Source organism: Oreochromis aureus, linkage group 4 (assembly GCF_013358895.1).
Source record: "Oreochromis aureus strain Israel breed Guangdong linkage group 4, ZZ_aureus, whole genome shotgun sequence".
NCBI classification, from domain to species: Eukaryota; Metazoa; Chordata; class Actinopteri; order Cichliformes; family Cichlidae; genus Oreochromis; species Oreochromis aureus.
This window is the reverse complement of record NC_052945.1, coordinates 30,576,454-30,595,586: the sequence shown is the minus strand read 5'-3', so window position 1 is coordinate 30,595,586 and position 19,133 is coordinate 30,576,454. Positions and strand designations below refer to the sequence as shown.

Here is a 19,133-nt window from a genome sequence, read left to right as displayed (position 1 = left end):
CAAACAGTTTATTTTGCTATTGACACTTGTTGGGTGTCATTTATTGAATTCTGAAAAAACAAGCCACATCCACAATTTAATATTTTATTCTTTTAACAAATAGGGGCGTCACTAACATGTGGAAGAACAATACGCAGCCACAATAGCCTGGCATTTCAACCTCATGCTGGTCACCAGGTTGGCCACACACTGCAACTCAGCCAGTGTGTGACCAAGTGCTGTGTTGGTCACTGTGTTAAATAGGGTTGTGTCCTTGTTTTATTTTGTTACATTTTTGGAAGAACCAAACTGCAGGTTCAGAGAGTGTTTCATTTTGCAACAACTGTATGTCATTGATATCTATGATCAACTACTCATTCCAAGACAAAACCAAGTTCCCAAAAGATATACTAAAATATATTCTGTAGATACCATCCAAGATGTTGGGTCTAAATACCCCCTTTACGAAGCTCTACCAGAGTATTGCACTCAAGCTTGTATCTTTTTCCGACTTCTACAAGTTCATTTTTAGATAAAATTTAACCTCAAGGCCCAAACACAGTCATTTTATCCTGTTTTCCTACCATCAAAATATGTATAAATACATTACACAGCACATTTTGACACTCAGACTGTTGAATGCTTTTATTTTCAAACTTTTCAATCCAGGAAAGCCAAATGGAAAATATAAAGTATAGATTTTATATGAACAACAGAGTCTGCGTCTAACTAATCAAAAGGTTTTTAAGCCATGAAGCAGTTCAGCAAACATGTAAAGCAGCAAAAATACACTTCAGGTAGAAAAGTGTTTTCAATAATTAATTACTGATGGAAGACTCACTCTAGTGTACTTGAATTAATTTATTTTAATTCAGCAAGAAAGGGAAAAAAATCACGAACCCGAGGAATACTTAAAACTTTATGCAAAACACTCATGGGGTGGTGTGAACATAAACCAAAAAGCCAACAAATGGTATCCACTACCTGAAAAATGGCGCCATCTTGTGGCCTCTATCTGTCACTGTAATTCCTTCAAAGCTTTGTGGAAAATGCTTCACCTGTAAAAGTTCCGTAGTCACCACTGACAGTTTTGTTTACCTGCAGAACGTTCAGCAGCGTCATTCGATGACGTCACAGGAGAGTCAGAACGCAAAAGTAGCAAGTAAACCTATGACGTTCATCTCTGCATCATTATATTTGGATGTAATTGGTGGAGAAATATCAGTTAACACTTCGCAGCGTTCCTCGCAGCATTCACTTGGCTTACTCTACATTTACATCGTGTTTTTAAAAAGCTTGCTAAAAGGTTTTCAAACAATTTTAAACGACTTTCGACAGTCTGAAAGTTTTAAACCAGTCAGCTTAAAAGTTTGACAACTGTAGTTTCCTCCAGACTGTTTTCATGGATCAAATGGAGAGTGGAGACGGACAGCATAACGACCCCATTCGAAGTAAGAGCGTGATTTCTCTTTTCAGTTTTCAGATGGATTATCTGACAGTTTGTTATTACACATAACAATTTCCAGAATTTTAAGGCTTCAGTCACACAAGCCCAGAGTCTGGTCTGTGACCCCTGAAAACCTCCGTGTGGTACGGTGTATTTCCTGGTTCATTGGGAATACACATATTTCTCTTTTAATCCACTTTGCAAAGAGTTGCTTTGCAAAGTGGATTATTTAGACTTTGCATTTCATATTATATATAATTATAACAATCCTAATTAATTAGTTTAATAGTGCATTACTACAGTGAGGGCTGAGGAAAACATTGAAATAGTGACATTTATAGGCTGCTGCTCATCGACTAAAGTCTTTTTTTAAATTGAAGGAGCAATCACACTATAATAATTTTAATTTATTTATGTTTGTATGTTCCCTGTGTTGTTGCACAAATTGGAATTTGTGGACAGTTTTGGCATCGTATGAATGATAACAATAAATTATTTCTCTATTTATTGTTGTAGGGGTACCAATCCCTCAGCTGCTTCTTTTACTGGAGCAACATGAAGAAATCGATGCTATTCGCCCGATGATCCGCTGGCTGCAGGTTGGTCTTTCACGTGGGGTCTTGACTGAAGAAAGCCTCCTTGTTTTGAATCAAGTGATTCTTCAACTGCCGCAAGATGAAATTGACGACGATCTTCCTAACAATGAAGAAGAGGCTGATGTTCTTGCAGGAGGAATTGAAATTAATCCACCTCAGGAAGAAGAAGGACCCCAGGAAAATATTATAGCAGAGATCCCAGCAGGAGAAATTGAATTAAACCCGGCCCAGCAAGCAGTAGATCCGATAGTGGAAGAAATTAGATGGTTCTGGGAAGACGAGGGGTCTGACAGTGACAACGAAAGTGTCCCTGAAAATGACAATGATGACAGTGACCCTGATGAAAGTGACCCTGATAACAGTGACAATGAAGATTCAGACAGTGGACAGGCTGCCCCTGTGTTATTGCCCCCCAGCCCAGTACCGGGGGGTTCCAGGAGGAGACCAAGGGAAGAGGAGGACGATGAAGAGGAAGATGGGAGAGACAGAAAACATTTTAAACGCTGAATTTTGCTGCTGGACACTCAGCATTGCACCCCATCTTCCAAACCCAGTGTCCGACATGTAACATCCTAAGAGACTGAATCTTGGCTGGCCTCCTCTGACCCACTGATTTAATTTCCTGCAACCAGGGACCCTTTTACCTGTGGCACAATGTGATTGTGCAAACAAATGGATGAGCTTTTCAATACTACCCAAGAACGAGGACGGCTCACACTGGAGCCGACACTGACCTCATCAGTGTCAATCAAACTCATCAGCAACCAGCTTCAGGTATGTTGCTTTGACTGATCATTATACCTTACAGTGATATCACTTATGATTGTAATAACTTGTTTCAGACTGATTAACTGTTTATTAGAATATAATATACATTCTGTTTCTTTCTCCAGAGGAGCTTGCATCCGATAAAAGCAGCAGGGACAAATCCAGGAAACAAATGGTTAGAAGGAAGGAGTCAAAGGGTGCACCATGCACAAAATTTTGGACCTATTACAGCCCAGGTTGAAGATGGAGTTTTGGTCCACTCATCTGGTCTGGATTCTGCTGACTTCACTGAAGGGATAGATCCTTGCCATGAAATGCAGGGATATATTCATAAAATGTTGTTTGTTTTTTAGTTAAAGAGTTAATAGCACCAAATGTGATTTAATAGAATGAATGACAAACTGATGTGTGTATTAAAAACATTCAATATTAAACTGCAAATCTGTCCTCAGTAGTTTTCCTCTGACACCGATGCATAAACTCTACCTGTCAACTCCGTCCCAGCGGTACCCCAGCAGTACCCCAGTGGAATATTGAACCGTTTTGGAGCTGGAGCAGGGCCTTTATATGGAGGTATATTGTGGGAGTAGAAGTGTGTTTCCCTAGATCAGGGGTGTCTAACTCCAGGCCTCAAGGACCGGCACTTGAGGCCTGGAGTTGCCTACACCATTCCCTGGGCGTCTAGGGCAGGGGTGTCAACACGCTTGAGTCAGATGGTTAGTTCATTCCCAGGCCTCTGGAGAACTTCAAGACATGTTGGAGAGGTAATATAGCCATTTGAATCAGCTGTGTTGGATCAAGGACACATCTAAAAGCTGCAGGACACCAGCACTCGAGGCCTGGAGCTGCCTATCCTGATGTAAACCAAACAGCCAACAAATGGTATCCACTACCTGAACAATCTGCGGCAAAAGTCGACTAAAACGTCGCCACTGGCTCACCCCTTCTCGGGAACCTTGCGCCGCTTCTTTTTTGCCTTTCCTTTAGATTTCAGGGAATCATCGTCGGCTGATAAATAACGTTTTAGGTACTCAGCCTTAGAGAGTTCCTGTCCTTTCTTACTGCCTGTGGAAGCAGCCATCATTGTGTTGTCGGAAACTACGGGTGGCGCTGAGGTTCAAGAATGCTAGTTCGGATAGCGGATGCAAGGGGTAGGCTGAGATTGAGGCAGGTAAGCAAGCATGCCTAAACTGTAAACAATATTATTATTAATAAATGCGAAAAAAGGGCAGTATAGTTAGCAAATAAAATAATACAAATAAATTAATACAAATAAATCATGAAAGGGTTTTGAGGAATTTACCATTGTTAACTCCAATTTCACTCCAGGTGCAGTGCTGTGAAAGTATTTATGTGAAGGGGGAAATAAACCTATTCAAACTTACCTGTCCCTGTGTAAAACAGTAATTGCCCTGTTGTTAAATCATTAATTAATTTACTGAAATTGGGTTAACTGTGATAAACCACATTTTTTGCTGAGGTGCAAAAGTGAGAGTGAAATAAGAGAACACCAATTGTGTAGTTATATAGTTTTAATTGATATCAGTAAGAGGAAGTTAAATTATCACCAAAAAATTGTCAGTCATGTGTTGGCATTGTTTCTATGTCATCAAAATAATATTGGTCCAGGTTTACTGACACTTACTGACACCGTCACATTATCAATGCTGGTCATCATGCCCTTTTGCTGCTAAAGTATTTATACCTACTTTTCTATACCTTCTTCTATATTCTTCTATATCCTTCTTCTATATTCTGTTTTTTTTCTTGTTATTGTTATTTTATTGTTATTTATTGTTTTCTGTTATTTTTTTATCTGTTTTTTAAATTCTGTTTCTTCGTTATTCTGTTTCTTTTCGCCCTGGGGCCGTGTGTACGTAATTTTCGTTCCACCTCATGTAAACATGTGATGCAAATGACAATAAAGCTTCCTTGAATCCTTAAATCAGCATTGCAACTGACCTGTGATAATGTCTGAGCATCCAAGAAGTTGGCTAATTCAATTATCACTGGCAAACCAATGTGAGTAAACTAATCTGGCTAAACTAAACAGCAAACCTAACTTCAAAATGTATTTACTATATTCTATCAATTAATAAAGAAAACACTTATACTGACCATTTGTTCTAGGAGAGAGTTTTATATAAACAAGCACATATTTGCGGACATTGCAACGTTATGACATCACAACAAAATGATTGGTCAGTACCAATGTTGATCCTGGACCAGCATTATTATACAGATGCAACACCAACACAAGGACATCAGATACACTGTCACTCATCATGAAAAACAACATGCCAGAGTCATGCCATGGCCTCAACATAAAAGACAATACCTCTTACAAATACCTCTGTCATGAGAGTGATAAACACAGAGTGCAGCATTATAGATTATAAATTAAGTTACTAAGCTGCTGATCTTTTGTCTTGATGCATGCTCAGTCATCCAGGTAATGAAATCCCAAAAAGTGGATTCTGTTCATTTGGATGTAACGTTTTCAGTGTTAGAAACATTTCATCACTCATCCAAGTGACTTCTTCAGTCTCAACTGACTGCAGGTTTCCCCAATCTTAAAAACCGTACCTTTGCAGAATTACTAAAACTAGCATCACTTTCAAACAGTGGGCTGTGATGTAGTTTCTTGATCATTAACCATTTATGACTGTCACTGCTCAGTGACAGAAATACTTATGAGCCCCTGAAACAAGCCCAGGAAGTGGTAACAGGAAGAGGGTGATAGATTGTCTGAAGCAGTTAGAAAAAGATAATGCTATTGACCGGACCTCATACCACAGGCTATACCCAGGGACAGTCTATATGGTGTACCTTTAGGACCAATTGTCTGTATAATCAACTCGGTCACCTATAACACCTTAAAGCTTCTGGCTTCGATCCTCAACCCGCTGATAGGCAACTCTAAACACCACATCCAGAACAGTTAGTTTTGGTCATTGTGCAATGGTACTGTTTATTCATGTTACAGCAACTCATGAGTGAATGAACACAGTGCAATAAAAGTACTTTTAGAAGTACATTTTTCCAAACACTGGTGGTGTCAAATTTGTAAGGAAAATGTGGGTTGAGCATGAGAGTTGAGTATGTGGGTTGCGGCCAATGTTCCCTCTAATTTTTCATGTGTCTGAGCGAACACACAAACTCCCTGAGCGATCCCTTGGATCACTGTGAGCGACATTAGACATGTGCACTGTGGTCACGCCAGCATTGAATCCATCCAAGTTACATGGTTTATTAAAATTAAAATTAAAAAAATAAAATAAAATTACAGCATTTACATTTCTGTTAGACTACTTTTAATTAACTGCTTTAGCCCAGTTACAATGAAAGTTTAAAAAAAAAAAATCCTGTTCATGACCTGTGTAGTATGTTAACACTATTGTCTGTCAGTGCGCCCCAGGGTGGCTGTGGCTACATGTAGCTTGCCATCACCAGTGTGTGAATGTGTGCGTGTATGGGTGGATGACTGGATGTGTAAAGCGCTTTGGGGTCCTTAGGGACTAGTAAAGCGCTATACAAATACAGGCCATTTTTATTTATTGGAAGTAAAAATAACTTGAACTCCAATTTTGAAAACACAACTTTCTTTCTTTTTTTTTCTTTTTTTAAATAAAACTCTGACTTGTATTATGAGTCTGTGGTCTGTGAGAGAGTCCTGTAACTCTCTGTCTGCAAAATACAGTATATAATGACCAATGTTGGGCAATTAATTATATAGTTACTTCTTCAAAAAAGTAACTGAGTTTTGCAAACAAGTTTTTTTGCAGCTGTTTACCTAAAAATGCTGCCAAGGCGGTTTTTTAAACAAACATTTCAAAATACTTACAGAACAATCAGCTGTTCTGCATCAAATCTGATGCCACACAAATTATTTGTGCCACTCCAAAAATTAATTTCTGTCCACTATGAGATAAAGGAGAACAACAGCCTGATACCTGCAGGCCTGACAACAGGAGATGTATCACTGCTGTAACACCTGTAACATTCAGCAGCCGCCTCATTGTTCTGACACACACAACAAAACTATTGACTACACCACACACTAACTACACACTAACTACACAAGATTTGCGCTAAATGTCGCAAATCTCTCACATCTCAAAACACCGCCGTCACTCCTAAAACTTCCCCCCGTCTCTTAACAACTAAATGCCATGTTTTGATTGGTCGACATGGTACATTTTGCGACCAATGGGAAAGGGTGTGGGGTGTTTTGGTTTCGTCTTTGCTCACAGGCGAAGAGTGCTTTCGAGCGTTTTCGTTATAAAACGCCGTTTTTACCGTTTCTTCCCGCAGTAAATTTAAACAACGATAGTATTCAGGAAGAAAACCAAACATTGCATATTTTTTTTAATCATAACTCTGGTTTTACGTGGCCTCTCAACACAATTTAAATACTGGTATAAAGTCCACACTTTTTCCGTCAATTGTTCCGTCTGTCCTGCTCACATCTCCAATGGTTGTACACGTTGTCATTAACGTGGCTTCACTGCACATCAGCCACGCTTTGCTAGCTAAAACACCGGTGTCGGCACATATTTACTTTAATTTCAATTCAGGTTAGAATTTTTTTTGTGTGCGCAACGCAGATTTTCTCTGCGCACAGACCGTGCCAACAGTGCGCAATTGCGCACGTGCGCAGCTTAGAGGGAACATTTTCTAAGCATATATGAGTAAATATTTCTAAGCATAAATGACAATAAACAATACAAATCTAACAGCTCCAGGACACGGGCAGAGGTACTGCAGGCTGTCTGAAGGCACACTCAGACACTGTCACAGAAGATTGCAGGGATCCGAAAAAGCTGAAAGGTCTGGACAGAAACAGATAGTGAGCAAAGACAAGAACTGATGGAAAATGTTACATGACTGTGGCCTGATACATTACCTTGGTGATGCAATGATCTGGTTGTTGAGAAGCCAGCATGAAGACCTCATGAGGAGCGGGGAGCAATCAGCTGATTGTTGACAAGTGACTGAACGACAGGAAGGAGGAGGGGCATCCCCTGAAACAGACAAGCACACGGACAACAGAACGAGCATACACCGACAGAAGAGAGAGAGAGAAAAGCAGGCCAAGGAAAGAGGGCTCAGGGACCATGACATCTACAGAGGACCATTTTCAGCAATAATACCTGTTGTGTTTCAGTGGCACATTTTGTTACCAGATGTCAGTTTAAATCCCAGCATTTCAGTCAAGACAACTTTTTCCAAAGACACGTCTGTGAAGGTTCTCAGTCATCCAGGTCATCGTAGTCAAAGGAGTTTGCAAAGAAAAGCATCTGGACTTCTTTAAGTTGCTTGAAGACGTTTCACCTCTCATCCGAGAAGCTTCTTCAGTTCTAAGGTCAAATGGCCGAGAGTCCCAGATTTAAACCCAGTGGGAGTATCCCCCCAAGGAGGGACAAAGGACCCCCTGGTGATCCTCTAATCACATGCGCCCAGGTGTGAAAGCGGGTGTGGGACCTAATCAGCCAGGGTTTCGGGTGAGCCCATTGTGAAACCTGGCCCCACCTTGTCATGTGAATTCCTGAGGTCAGATGGCCCAGGATGTGAGTGGGCGTTAAGGCATCTGGGAGGGAACTCAAAACTGGATTATAGATGGCAGACAGATGGTGTCGTAAACCACCGCCTCTGTTCAAAGATGGTCGCTCACAGTGGACATAGATGGCCTCTTTCACTCCTCTTTCAAACCATCTGTCCTCTCTGTCCAAAATGTGAACATTGGCATCCTCAAAAGAGTGACCTTTATCCTTAAGATGCAGATGGACTGCTGAGTCTTGTCCTGTGGAGGTGGCTCTTCTATGTTGTGCCATGCGCTTGTGAAGTGGCTGTTTGGTCTCTCCAATGTAGAGGTCTGGGCATTCCTCGCTGCACTGTACAGCATACACCACGTTGTTCAGTCTGTGTTTTGGAGTTTTGTCTTTCGGGTGAACCAGTTTGTGTCTGAGTGTGTTGCTGGGTCTGAAGTACACTGGGATGTCGTGCTTGGAGAAAACTCTCCTGAGTTTCTCTGATACACCGGCTACATAGGGGATGACAACGTTGTTGCGTCTGTCTTTCTTATCCTCCCTCGCTGGTGTCTGATCTTCTTTTCTGTGCCTCTTTGCTGACTTTATGAACGCCCAGTTAGGATAACCACATGTTTTCAGTGCTTCCTTTACATGTGTGTGTTCCTTCTTTTTCCTTCAGGCTTAGAGGGAATGTGTTCTGCCCGGTGGTGTAGGGTCCTAATTACTCCAAGTTTGTGTTCCAGAGGGTGATGGGAGTCAAAGAGGAGGTACTGGTCCGTGTGTGTGGGCTTCCGGTAAACTTCAATGTTGAGGTTGCCATTCTCTTCAATGTGCACGGCGCAGTCCAGGAAAGGCAAGCAGTTGTCCTTTGTGTCTTCCCTGGTGAACTTGATGTTTTTATCCACGGCGTTAATGTGCGCAGTGAAAGATTCCACTTCTTGTGTCTTGATTTTGACCCAGGTGTCATCTACATATCTGTACCAGTGGCTGGGTACTCTCCCTTTAAAAGAGCCAAGAGCCTTTCTTTCCACTTCCTCCATGTAAAGGTTGGCTACGATAGGTGACACAGGGGAGCCCATGGCACAGCCATGTTTTTGTCTGTAGAAGCCTTCGTCGTATTTGAAGTATGTTGTGGTAAGGCAGAGGTCTAACAGTGTGCAGATCTGATCGGGTGTGAAGCTGGTCCTTTCTTCCAAGAAGCTGTCTTCTTGTAGTCGTTTTCTGACAGTCTCCACTGCTTCCGTGGTGGGAATGCAAGTGAAGAGAGAGACTACATCAAAGGACACCATGGTTTCATCTGGATCCAGGGTAAGTTTCTGGACCTTGTCGGTGAAGTCGGTGGAGTTCTTGATGTGGTGTGGGGTGTTCCCACGAGAGGTGCGAGGATGGTAGCAAGGTGTTTTGCAATGTTATAAGTGGCTGAGTTTATGCTACTGACTATGGGTCTGAGTGGGACCCCTTCCTTGTGGATTTTAGGAAGTCCATAAATGCAGGGTATGGCATCCCCTGGATAAAGGCGGTGATATGTGAGGCGGTCAATGATTTTGTCCTTTTCAAGGTCTTGAAGGCAAGCTATAACTTTCTTTTGTAGCTGCTTGTGGGGTCTCGTTTTAAAGCTTCGTAGGTGTTGTTGTCACTGAGGAGAGTAGTGATCTTTGTGTGGTAATCTGTTGTGTTTAGGACCACGGTGCACCTTCCCTTATCCGCTGGTAATATGGTGATGTTGTGGTCTTTGCTCAGGGAAGCGACGGCCTTCTTTTCTTGTAGTGTAAGGTTAGACGGAGGGACTTTTGCACTGGAGAGGGTGGCTGAGACTTTCATCCTGATTTGCTCTGCTTTTGTCTGTGATAATTTATTAATCCGTATGGCGGTTTCTGTGGCTGTGATGAGGTCCACTATGGCCAACTGTTGCGGAGAAATGGCGAAATTGAGTCCTTTGGCTAAAACCCTCTTTTCAGGTTCAGTGAGATTCCGGTCTGAAAAGTTCTTTACCCATTTCTCCCGACTGTCTTCAGGTGTGTTTTCTTCTCTGAGTTGTGTGGTTTCAGACTGAGGAGTGTGGGTTTTTGAAAGCAAGGTGTGAAATTTCCTGCATTGTCTTTCTTTTCCTTGAGAGTGTTGGGCCCGCTGAGCCTTGTACACAAACTTGTGAACCTCTTCTAAGATTGGAGAGGGTAGAAGGGTTTCCAATTCCTGCAGAGTCTGGCTGATCTTGATCTGGAGGGCATCTATAGTGAAATGGACCTGTCTTATCCTTTCACTTAAAAGGTGATTCTGTGCTCTCTGTAGAATCAAGTCTGCTCTGTGTCCCCTGACAGTGGATCCAAGGCGCAAGCTCTTAGGAACAACTCTGCTTTGTCTGCATCTTAGGTTGAAACGAAGGTGGTTCCTATAATCCGCCAGTTTCCTTGATTCCCTTTCATACTCCCGTACCAGTTGAAGGGTGTTCCTCCCAAAATGTACGGCAATATGTCTGTGAAGGTTCTCAGTCATCCAGGTCATCGTAGTCAAAGGAGTTGACTACGAAGGACACTCTTTCGAGGATGCCAATGTTCACATTTTGGACAGAGAGGACAGATGGTTTGAAAGAGGAGTGAAAGAGGCCATCTATGTCCACTGTGAGCGACTATCTTTGAACAGAGGCGGTGGTTTACGACACCATCTGTCTGCCATCTATAATCCAGTTTTGAGTTCCCTCCCCAGACGCCTTAACGCCCACTCACATCCTGGGCCATCTGACCTCAGGAATTCACATGACAAGGTGGGGCCAGGTTTCACAATGGGCTCACCCGAAACCCTGGCTGATTAGGTCCCACACCCGCTTTCACACCTGGGCGCATGTGATTAGAGGATCACCAGGGGGTCCTTTGTCCCTCCTTGGGGGGATACTCCCACTGGGTTTAAATCTGGGACTCTCGGCCATTTGACCTTAGAACTGAAGAAGCTTCTCGGATGAGAGGTGAAACGTCTTCAAGCAACTTAAAGAAGTCCAGATGCTTTTCTTTGCAAACTCCTTTGACTTTCCAAAGACATCAGCACAAACCAACATCATTGTGTTTAACAACAGTAAATTTGTGAGGTTTGTGATGGATCATCCCATTTTTGCTTTATATTCACATTAAATCAAATTTGCACCTGGTTTATAACCATGTGATCTGTCCATACAGGAGTGATTGATAGTAAAAATGGGCCCATGTATAACTGTGTAGACATTTCCTAACACATCATGACTGATTTACCATAAATGATTCATTAAAAACACATCTGTGAAAACATTACTGATAAACTTCATGTAATATTACGACTAGGGGAGTTTTATTTAGAGTAATGTTGAGGTTGTATTTGGCTTCTCTCAGTCTTTCAGGTCATTTGGGCTTATTTGAATGTTGTTTTATTTATTTTTTTTAAATAAATTTGCTTTTTATGCAAGTGATGTGTGATGTGCATCTTTTGTGGTGTCCATCATTTTGGCTGATTCAAAATCTTCATGTTGTCACTACAGGCCAAGGTAATGCCATCCATAGTAAGTATCTGGTTAGGGTTAGTTTTGTCTGCACATCAGGACACATCAGGACACATCAGGACAATTTGCACAATAAGTTCTTTTGCACATTAAGCACCTTTGTACATCCTTTTACACTGACAACTGTATACTTCACTTGTCTTCATTTACATATTTTTTACTTATTTATTTATCTTTCACCATTTTTATCCTTATTTTTGCCTTATTTATCTTAATATCTTGTCTTATTTTATCCTTATTTATCCTTATTCCTTCAACCCTACCTAACTTGGCATTTGAGTACGGACAGTAAAGGAACAATTTCATTGCACAGAGAAATGCTATTTCTTCTGTACACACAATAAACACTTGAATCTTGAATCTTCAGTCTAGATGCCATGTTTTTAAGAATTTTAGGGTTAGTTTTGTCTGAATTTGAAGCAGAAAATTCAAGGTCATCCAGGCCTTTATGTCTATAAGACATGTCCTATTTGTGTCACCTGACTTCATAGATAACCATAACTGGCTATCAGCTGCATTGCATTGGAAATGCATCCTGTGTGTTCTAATAATACTTCCTAAGGGGAGTAGGATTATGTAAAAAGGTCCCAGCAGATACGCAGCTGGGTTGAAATGAGAGGTTGCAAATCTCTAGTTATATCAGGCAGCTAGATTAAAAATCCTCCAGGAAATCTGAACAGAACCTTTAAAATCCAAATCCAACTTAACTGAAGAGTAAAAGAGTGGACAAGCTCAAAATGTAATAGCCCTCAACTTCTGTCCCTTCCAGGACTCTCACTGAGTGACTACAATAGTTAACATAGCCTGTGAGCAAGCACTTGGCAACAGTGAGAAGGAAAACTCCCTTTAACAGGAAACAGCTTTGGCAGCGAGAGAAGGAGAGAGCATACTTTCATTCTTGTAAAATGATTATGCCATCTCAAGAGCAACAGAAGCAGGAATCGTCAGAGGCACGAAGCACCGGTCCTTCCCTGTTAAGTGCTCCGAGCAAAACTCTCCTTCTCTGCCCTTACTACGAGTTTCTGCTGTTGACCCACTAGATGGCAGGCTTTTGCCGTGAGCAGGCCAGGAATAAACATATTTGTTGACACATCTATTCAGTTATTTACAGCAAGAATGACTATGACCTGTCCTATAACATACCTCAGAATTAATCCGAGGGACAGAATACTCAGTTACGTTGCAATAGGTTTAGGCAGCTGGGGTATTCTCATGATGCACTCAGTGTTTCTTCTTCCAGTAAGCTTTTTCAATCACTACGTGTTTATACATCTCTCTATATTTAATTATTAGTTATGTATAATCTCTGGCTCTCTTCCACAGCGTGTCGTGTCCCGATTTCCTCCCGTCACCTCCAACCAGTCGTGGCAAATGGCCGCTCCTCCATGAGCCTGGTTCTGCTGGAGGTTTCTTCCTGTTAAAAGGGAGTTTTTCCTTCCTGATATTGCCAAAGCGCTTGCTCTTAGGGGGTCATACGATTGTGGGTGTTCTCTGTTTTCTCTGTATTTTTGTAGGGTCTTTATCTTACAATATAAAGTGCCTTGAGGCAACTGTTTTTGTGATTTTCTCGCTATATAAATAAAATTGAATTGAATTGAATTGAATTGAGACCTCCAGCCTGCAGATGTGGCTGTTGAGACATTTTGGTCAGAAATGTAATCATGGATACTTTCCAAACATGGATATACTTCAATTAATAAATTATTATGAGATTTGTTAAAGCCCCTGAATGATAACAAAAGAGCAACCTCAATACATTTATACTGCAATGCAAAAGTATGCATGTTTCTTTCATGTACTTTTCCAGTCCTCTTTCCATTCCCAAGAATGACCATAAAACTGAGCAAACACCTGGATTTTTAAGAGAAGAGTGAGAGTTGATTGCTTTGTGATGTGATTTTATTTCTAGATAACATTAACACCTGGTTTAGATTAGGGCAAATGAAAAGATCTTTTCTTTTTAAATTCTCTCTCTAAAATAACTACAGATAATTCTTTGAGTTTATTTAATTCCTGAAAATAAATGACAAAACAATACAAATGTAGTGTAGCATGATATGATGTATGAATCACAGCATCAGAAAACTACAACTTTTGGTTGGTCTTCCATATTTGGAAGTAAACTTTTGAAAAAACGTTTAGTTTTGTGATTACTGAATAAGACACAAGGTAAATATAATTTTTGCAAGCTGTAATCTGATTTTACTTGCTTTAGAGAAGATAGGAAATGATTTCGCTGTGCAGTTTGGAGTGTCTCCAGTAGATGGCGATGGTGCATTACAAAAGTAATGTCCATAACAAGGCAAACAAAGATTTGTGCCAAATTAAAGGAACACCCACCAAAAATTTACCAATAATTTATAGTAAGACATTGGATCACATGTCCACTTAATTCCACATTTTCACGTTAGTTACTGGCTGTTATATTAAGACGTTTACATCAATTAATATAGTTTTGCTGTTTGGATCAGAATCTTTACTGTCATTGTGGTTGAAGAACGAAAACTTTATGCAAACCTGTTCAGTGCAAGTGAAAAAGAGCGCACTGTTAAGGAAAAAAAAAAAAAACGAAAAGTGTATACACACAATTTTAAAAGGTAAATATAGTACATACAAGAGTCAAATTAAACTGCCATGGCGATGTCCTGCAAACAGTTTAATTATTAAGGCCACCTGAACATTAAACAGACATTTTTGACCAGTGACCTCCTGCTCAGTGCAGATCCTGCAACCACTACAGATTTCCAATTACAAGTTTGCCTTAGGCTGCTGAACAGGTGTACCAAATAAAGTTGCCAGCAAGTGTAGGTCAAGTTGAGACCTCACTAGGTAAAAATCCAAAAGATATCCACTTACATCTGATATGGCCTTGTTTGTATTTGGTGCCAATGTGTACAAATATTAACTCCTACCATTAATGGTAGGAGTGACATGACCTTTGTCAGGTCGATGGTGTTGACAAACACCACTACAAAAGCAATCGGCTTGAACTAATCAGTAAAGTGAGTCACAGATGCAGACAGACCAAAGATCCAGCTCAAAATGTTTATTCAGATTAACAGATCAGAAACATCTCCAAATGTCAGACAGCTTAGAAGCAGAGCCATACCCTGATAACATCCATCTCTCCATGTGACATTTCACACAAAAACACCACAACATACAAGAACTGATGCCAGCTTTAAAGTCAGGAAATCAGGACAGAAATCATTCTCAGTGAAACAGCTGGAGCAGAAGTGAGTTTACTTCAAAGCCTGTGTTGTTAACATGTTGACTCCAGGCTCACTTCTAGGTCTCAGCATTTAGCTCTTGTCACCCAGAGTGTGCTTGTCAAACAGGTACTCTGCCATCTTGTTGTTGTGGGCGTCCATGCGGGTCAGGTTAGTGATGTGGTCACCCAGCTTCTTGATTGACTTCACCTGCTCATCCAGGTAGTGGCTCTCCAGGAAGTCACACAGCTGGGAAAACACAAATTACAGTTAACATTTGGTGATTTGTCAAACATACACAGCATGAACTAGTTCAGTCTTTAACCCCAAACTCTTCCCTCCTACTCCCACTTACATGAGGGTCATTATGCTGAGAAGCCAGCTTGTGCAGGTCCAGCAGAGCCTGGTTGACTTTCTTCTCCAGCTGCAGAGCACACTGCATGGCCTCCAGCCCGCTGCCCCACTCGTCACGCTCTGGTTTCTGCACAACAAACACAATTCTGTTACAGATTGAACTCTTGTTTTAAGCTTTGTACACATTACACTATGCAACAACAGGAAGAGAACAAGTGTCATAACACTGCTCATTAATCCCAGTTTCTGTGTTGAGACAGTCAGCTATGTCACAGCAGGACTAGATCAGTTTGAACACACCTTGATGTCCTGGAGTAAGATGCGACCTCCTCTCTTGTTCTGGAAGGACAGCAGCTTGTCAGCGTGCTCCCTCTCCTCATGGCTGTTCTCCTTGAAGAAGTGGGAGAAGCCTGGCAGGGCCACATCATCACGGTCAAAGTAGAAGGCCTGAGAAATCAGACATGTTATTAGTACACAGCAACAATTATTCTACAAATAAAGCATCGTGACAAACAAACATGACTCATCACCAATAGTTTAGCCAGTTTAGACCGAGATAACTGCTGAATTAGAGACTAAAGAAAAGCCAAACTAAGCATGACGCAGCATTTTTTTTTCTTCTTTTTTCAGTGATGTGTTTCGGGTGAAAATACACTCCGCATCTGCCAACCTGCCCATCTGTGATAAACCACCAACTAAGAAGTCGCTACTGAAATCATGCATTACTGAATTTAGCAACAACATACCCAACTTTACATTTAACGACTCCATTCTCTGGTCTCTTCGTTTAGCATTAAGCTAATATAGCTTGAGATTAAGGTTATTATATAAATCAGTATCACATGAAATGTTCTCACCATAGAAGTGTAGGTGTAAGAGGCAAACAGCTCCATGTTCACCATCCGGTTGATGGCGGCCTCGCAGTCGCGGTGGTAGTTCTGACGCACTTGGGACTCCATTTCGGCTGGCGTTTCTTGAGCTTTTATTAGCAAAAACGGTACAAAATAAAGCTTTACGTCGAATTTATCTGTAGTGTTCAAGTAGAAAAGGATTTTTGCTTCCGAAGTGCAGAGTAGCTGAAATGTAAAGCGGGACGAAGACAAGAAGTTCCGTTCAAACACTGTTGAAGCAAGAACTCCTCAAAGATCGCTCCCCTGGTATAAAACAGCACAGTCGCGGGTCCCGTATTTATACTTCACGGAGGAGCTCGTGACAGACATGACGTATGTTTCCACCAATCACTGAGCCGAGGTGTCTGTACCAACTGTGACACGCAGCATGAAGTTGCATTTTTTCTCCTCCTGATTCGTTGAAATCTCATCATTAAGTTTAATGTTTAATGTGACCTGCTGGCAGATATTCAAGTGCAATGACAAAGCATTTTCCGTATTTCAACAGGTAACATGCAAAATATGTAAAATATGTAAAGATTAATCTCAAAATACTTGTGGATGTAGACCTCCTGATGCACATGAGAGCCGATATGCACACGCGCATGGTACGATATGAATTTATTTTTTTAATACTGCGTAAAAGCTTTAACCAAACCTCATTTATTTTGCTTCCAATATGCCAGACCTTCCTCTAATGTTTAAAGACCAATATTTCCCCAGCCTTTTTAAGGGCTTTTGGGCTCTAAGTTTTAATATGGAGATTGGTGGCTTTTTCACTAATTTTCAGTGCTGGGAATCCTCCATCCATAAAAAAAGGCACAAAACTCAAGTGATGACTCAGTCTTGTGTCTACACATAACAGAGAACTTAGCAAAGAACCTATTTTAAATTATAGCTTTAAGCACTTTGTTACTGTGTGTAACAAAGGACATAATTTATTTCCATTTCTTTAGTTGAATCTACCACCAATGCCAAAGATAACACAGACATAAAATATAATTTTTCTCCTCCATCAGCAGCTATCTTCCGGGCCCCAAGTGAGTAGGCTGCCTGTTTCAGCAGCTCTTACTCAGCACCTGTGTGGTACCATTACCAAAGATCACACATCCAAAAGACCTCAGCAACTATGAGCTGGTAGCACTGACCTCGCATTTGAAGAAGACGCTTGTCAGGCTGATACTGAAGCATCTTCAACCCCAGTTAGGTCATCATTGAATCCACTCCAGCCTAGCAATGGGGTAGATGATGTCATCATCTACCTCCTGCATCGAGATCTGACCCACCTGGAGAAGCCTGGAAGCACTGTTAGGGAAATGTTCTTTCTCTAGTTTCTCCAGTGCTTTTAACCCCATCCAGTCTGGACTTGTGAGGGACAAGCTGGATCAGTCAGGAGTGGACCACGACCTGTCCCAATGGATATTGGACTACGTCACTGGCTGCCCACAGTATGTGAGGATGCAAGGCTGTGTCTCTGGCAGGCTGGTCTTCAGTACAGGGGCCCTATAGAGAACTGTGCTGGCACTGTTCCTGTTCACTCTCTACACTGCAGACAATCAACCACTTAGACTGCCATCTGCAAAAGTTCTCTAATGATTCGGCCATCGTTGGCCTCATTACAAGTGAGGATGACTCAGAATACAGAAAGTGGACTCAGGACTTTGTGGACTAGTGCCAGCGGAACCATCTCCTGATCAACACAGGAAAACCATGGAGGTGGTGGTGGATTTCCAGAGGTGCAGACCCACTGAACTGATGCTCTTTACTGGAGAGCTCCTTCAGATACAGACTGCTGCATTCTAGGTGCACAAAGGAGCGTTATCGCAGGTCCTTCATCCCGGCAGCTTTTAGACTTTCTAACCATCACTGCTTTCAACAAACACAATAAGTTGTTTATATCCCTGCTGTTATTTGCACAGTTTTTCCATTTTCTGTAAGTACAATATACAGCACATTTTGTACATTTTTTAAAATTATCTTACTCAGTTGCACATTTCTTTTAATCTGAGTATGCTATTTTGTAATAACTCTACAGTATTTTTTCATTATGTTGTAAATTGCACTTACTTACAGTCTCTTGTTTGTTATTCTTTTTTTTTAATATTCTTCACTTTTGTGTGAATCTGCTTCTGTGACTTTGCTGCCGAAACACCTGAATTTCCCCAATGAGGGACAATAAAGGATATTTCTATTAAAAAATTAGCATATCTTAACATCCTGTGCACTGTGTCCTTAAAAAGCTTGAGGAAAATGGACAAGTGGAGGACAAAAGATGAAAGAAACAGGAAAAATCCAGCAATCACCTGATACAGGACCTGAAAAATGCAAGTGGCCCTTCAGTTGATCCATCTGCTGTTCACTGAAGTCTCATCAGAAGTGGTCTCAGTGGAGGGATGGCTGTCAAGTACGCATTCTTAAAAACGGGAAACGGAAAAAACGCTGAGTTATGGCAAATTACACAGGAACTGGACTGAAAATCACTGGTAGGGTGGTTTGGATCCAGATTAGAAATTTTTGGTTAAAGTCATCGTCAATACGTACAGAGGTCATGTTAAGAGTGAGTGACTACAGCCATCTGTAAAACACATCTGTCATGGTTTGGAGCTCCATTTCACCCAGTGGTTTTGGAGATCTTCTCCAAAGTGATGGAATTTTGATCACTCCTAGTCATGGACTGACCTCCCCGGAGCTCGACCTTAACATTACTGAAGCAGTGTAAGAGTACAGAACAAAAAGAAGCCAACATCCAAAGAAGAGCTTTGCATGTCCTTCAAGAAGCCTGGAGAACAATTCCTAAAGACTACATAAAGAAATGACAAGGATGCTGTCTATGACA

The 19,133-nt window shown here is 41.2% G+C and overlaps 2 protein-coding genes across 2 annotated transcripts; one reads left to right on the top strand and one right to left on the bottom strand.

Annotated features, from left to right (window-relative positions):
* Positions 1-1,046: 1,046 nt before the first annotated feature.
* Positions 1,047-3,157, top strand: LOC120439726 (ribosomal L1 domain-containing protein CG13096-like). Its single transcript, XM_039610644.1, has 3 exons — positions 1,047-1,430; positions 1,943-2,796; positions 2,916-3,157. Exons 1-2 carry the CDS (start codon positions 1,382-1,384, stop codon positions 2,527-2,529), a joined length of 636 nt encoding a protein of 211 aa, XP_039466578.1. The 5' UTR covers positions 1,047-1,381; the 3' UTR covers positions 2,530-2,796; positions 2,916-3,157.
* Positions 3,158-14,875: 11,718 nt separating this feature from the next.
* LOC120439954 (ferritin, middle subunit-like) lies at positions 14,876-16,546 on the bottom strand. The gene is made up of 4 exons (XM_039611424.1): positions 16,265-16,546; positions 15,708-15,854; positions 15,409-15,534; positions 14,876-15,302 (listed from the first exon to the last, which is right to left on the bottom strand). The coding sequence occupies exons 1-4, from the start codon at positions 16,364-16,366 to the stop codon at positions 15,147-15,149; spliced, it is 531 nt and encodes a 176-aa protein (XP_039467358.1). The 5' UTR covers positions 16,367-16,546; the 3' UTR covers positions 14,876-15,146.
* Between the last annotated feature and the right edge of the window lie 2,587 nt (positions 16,547-19,133).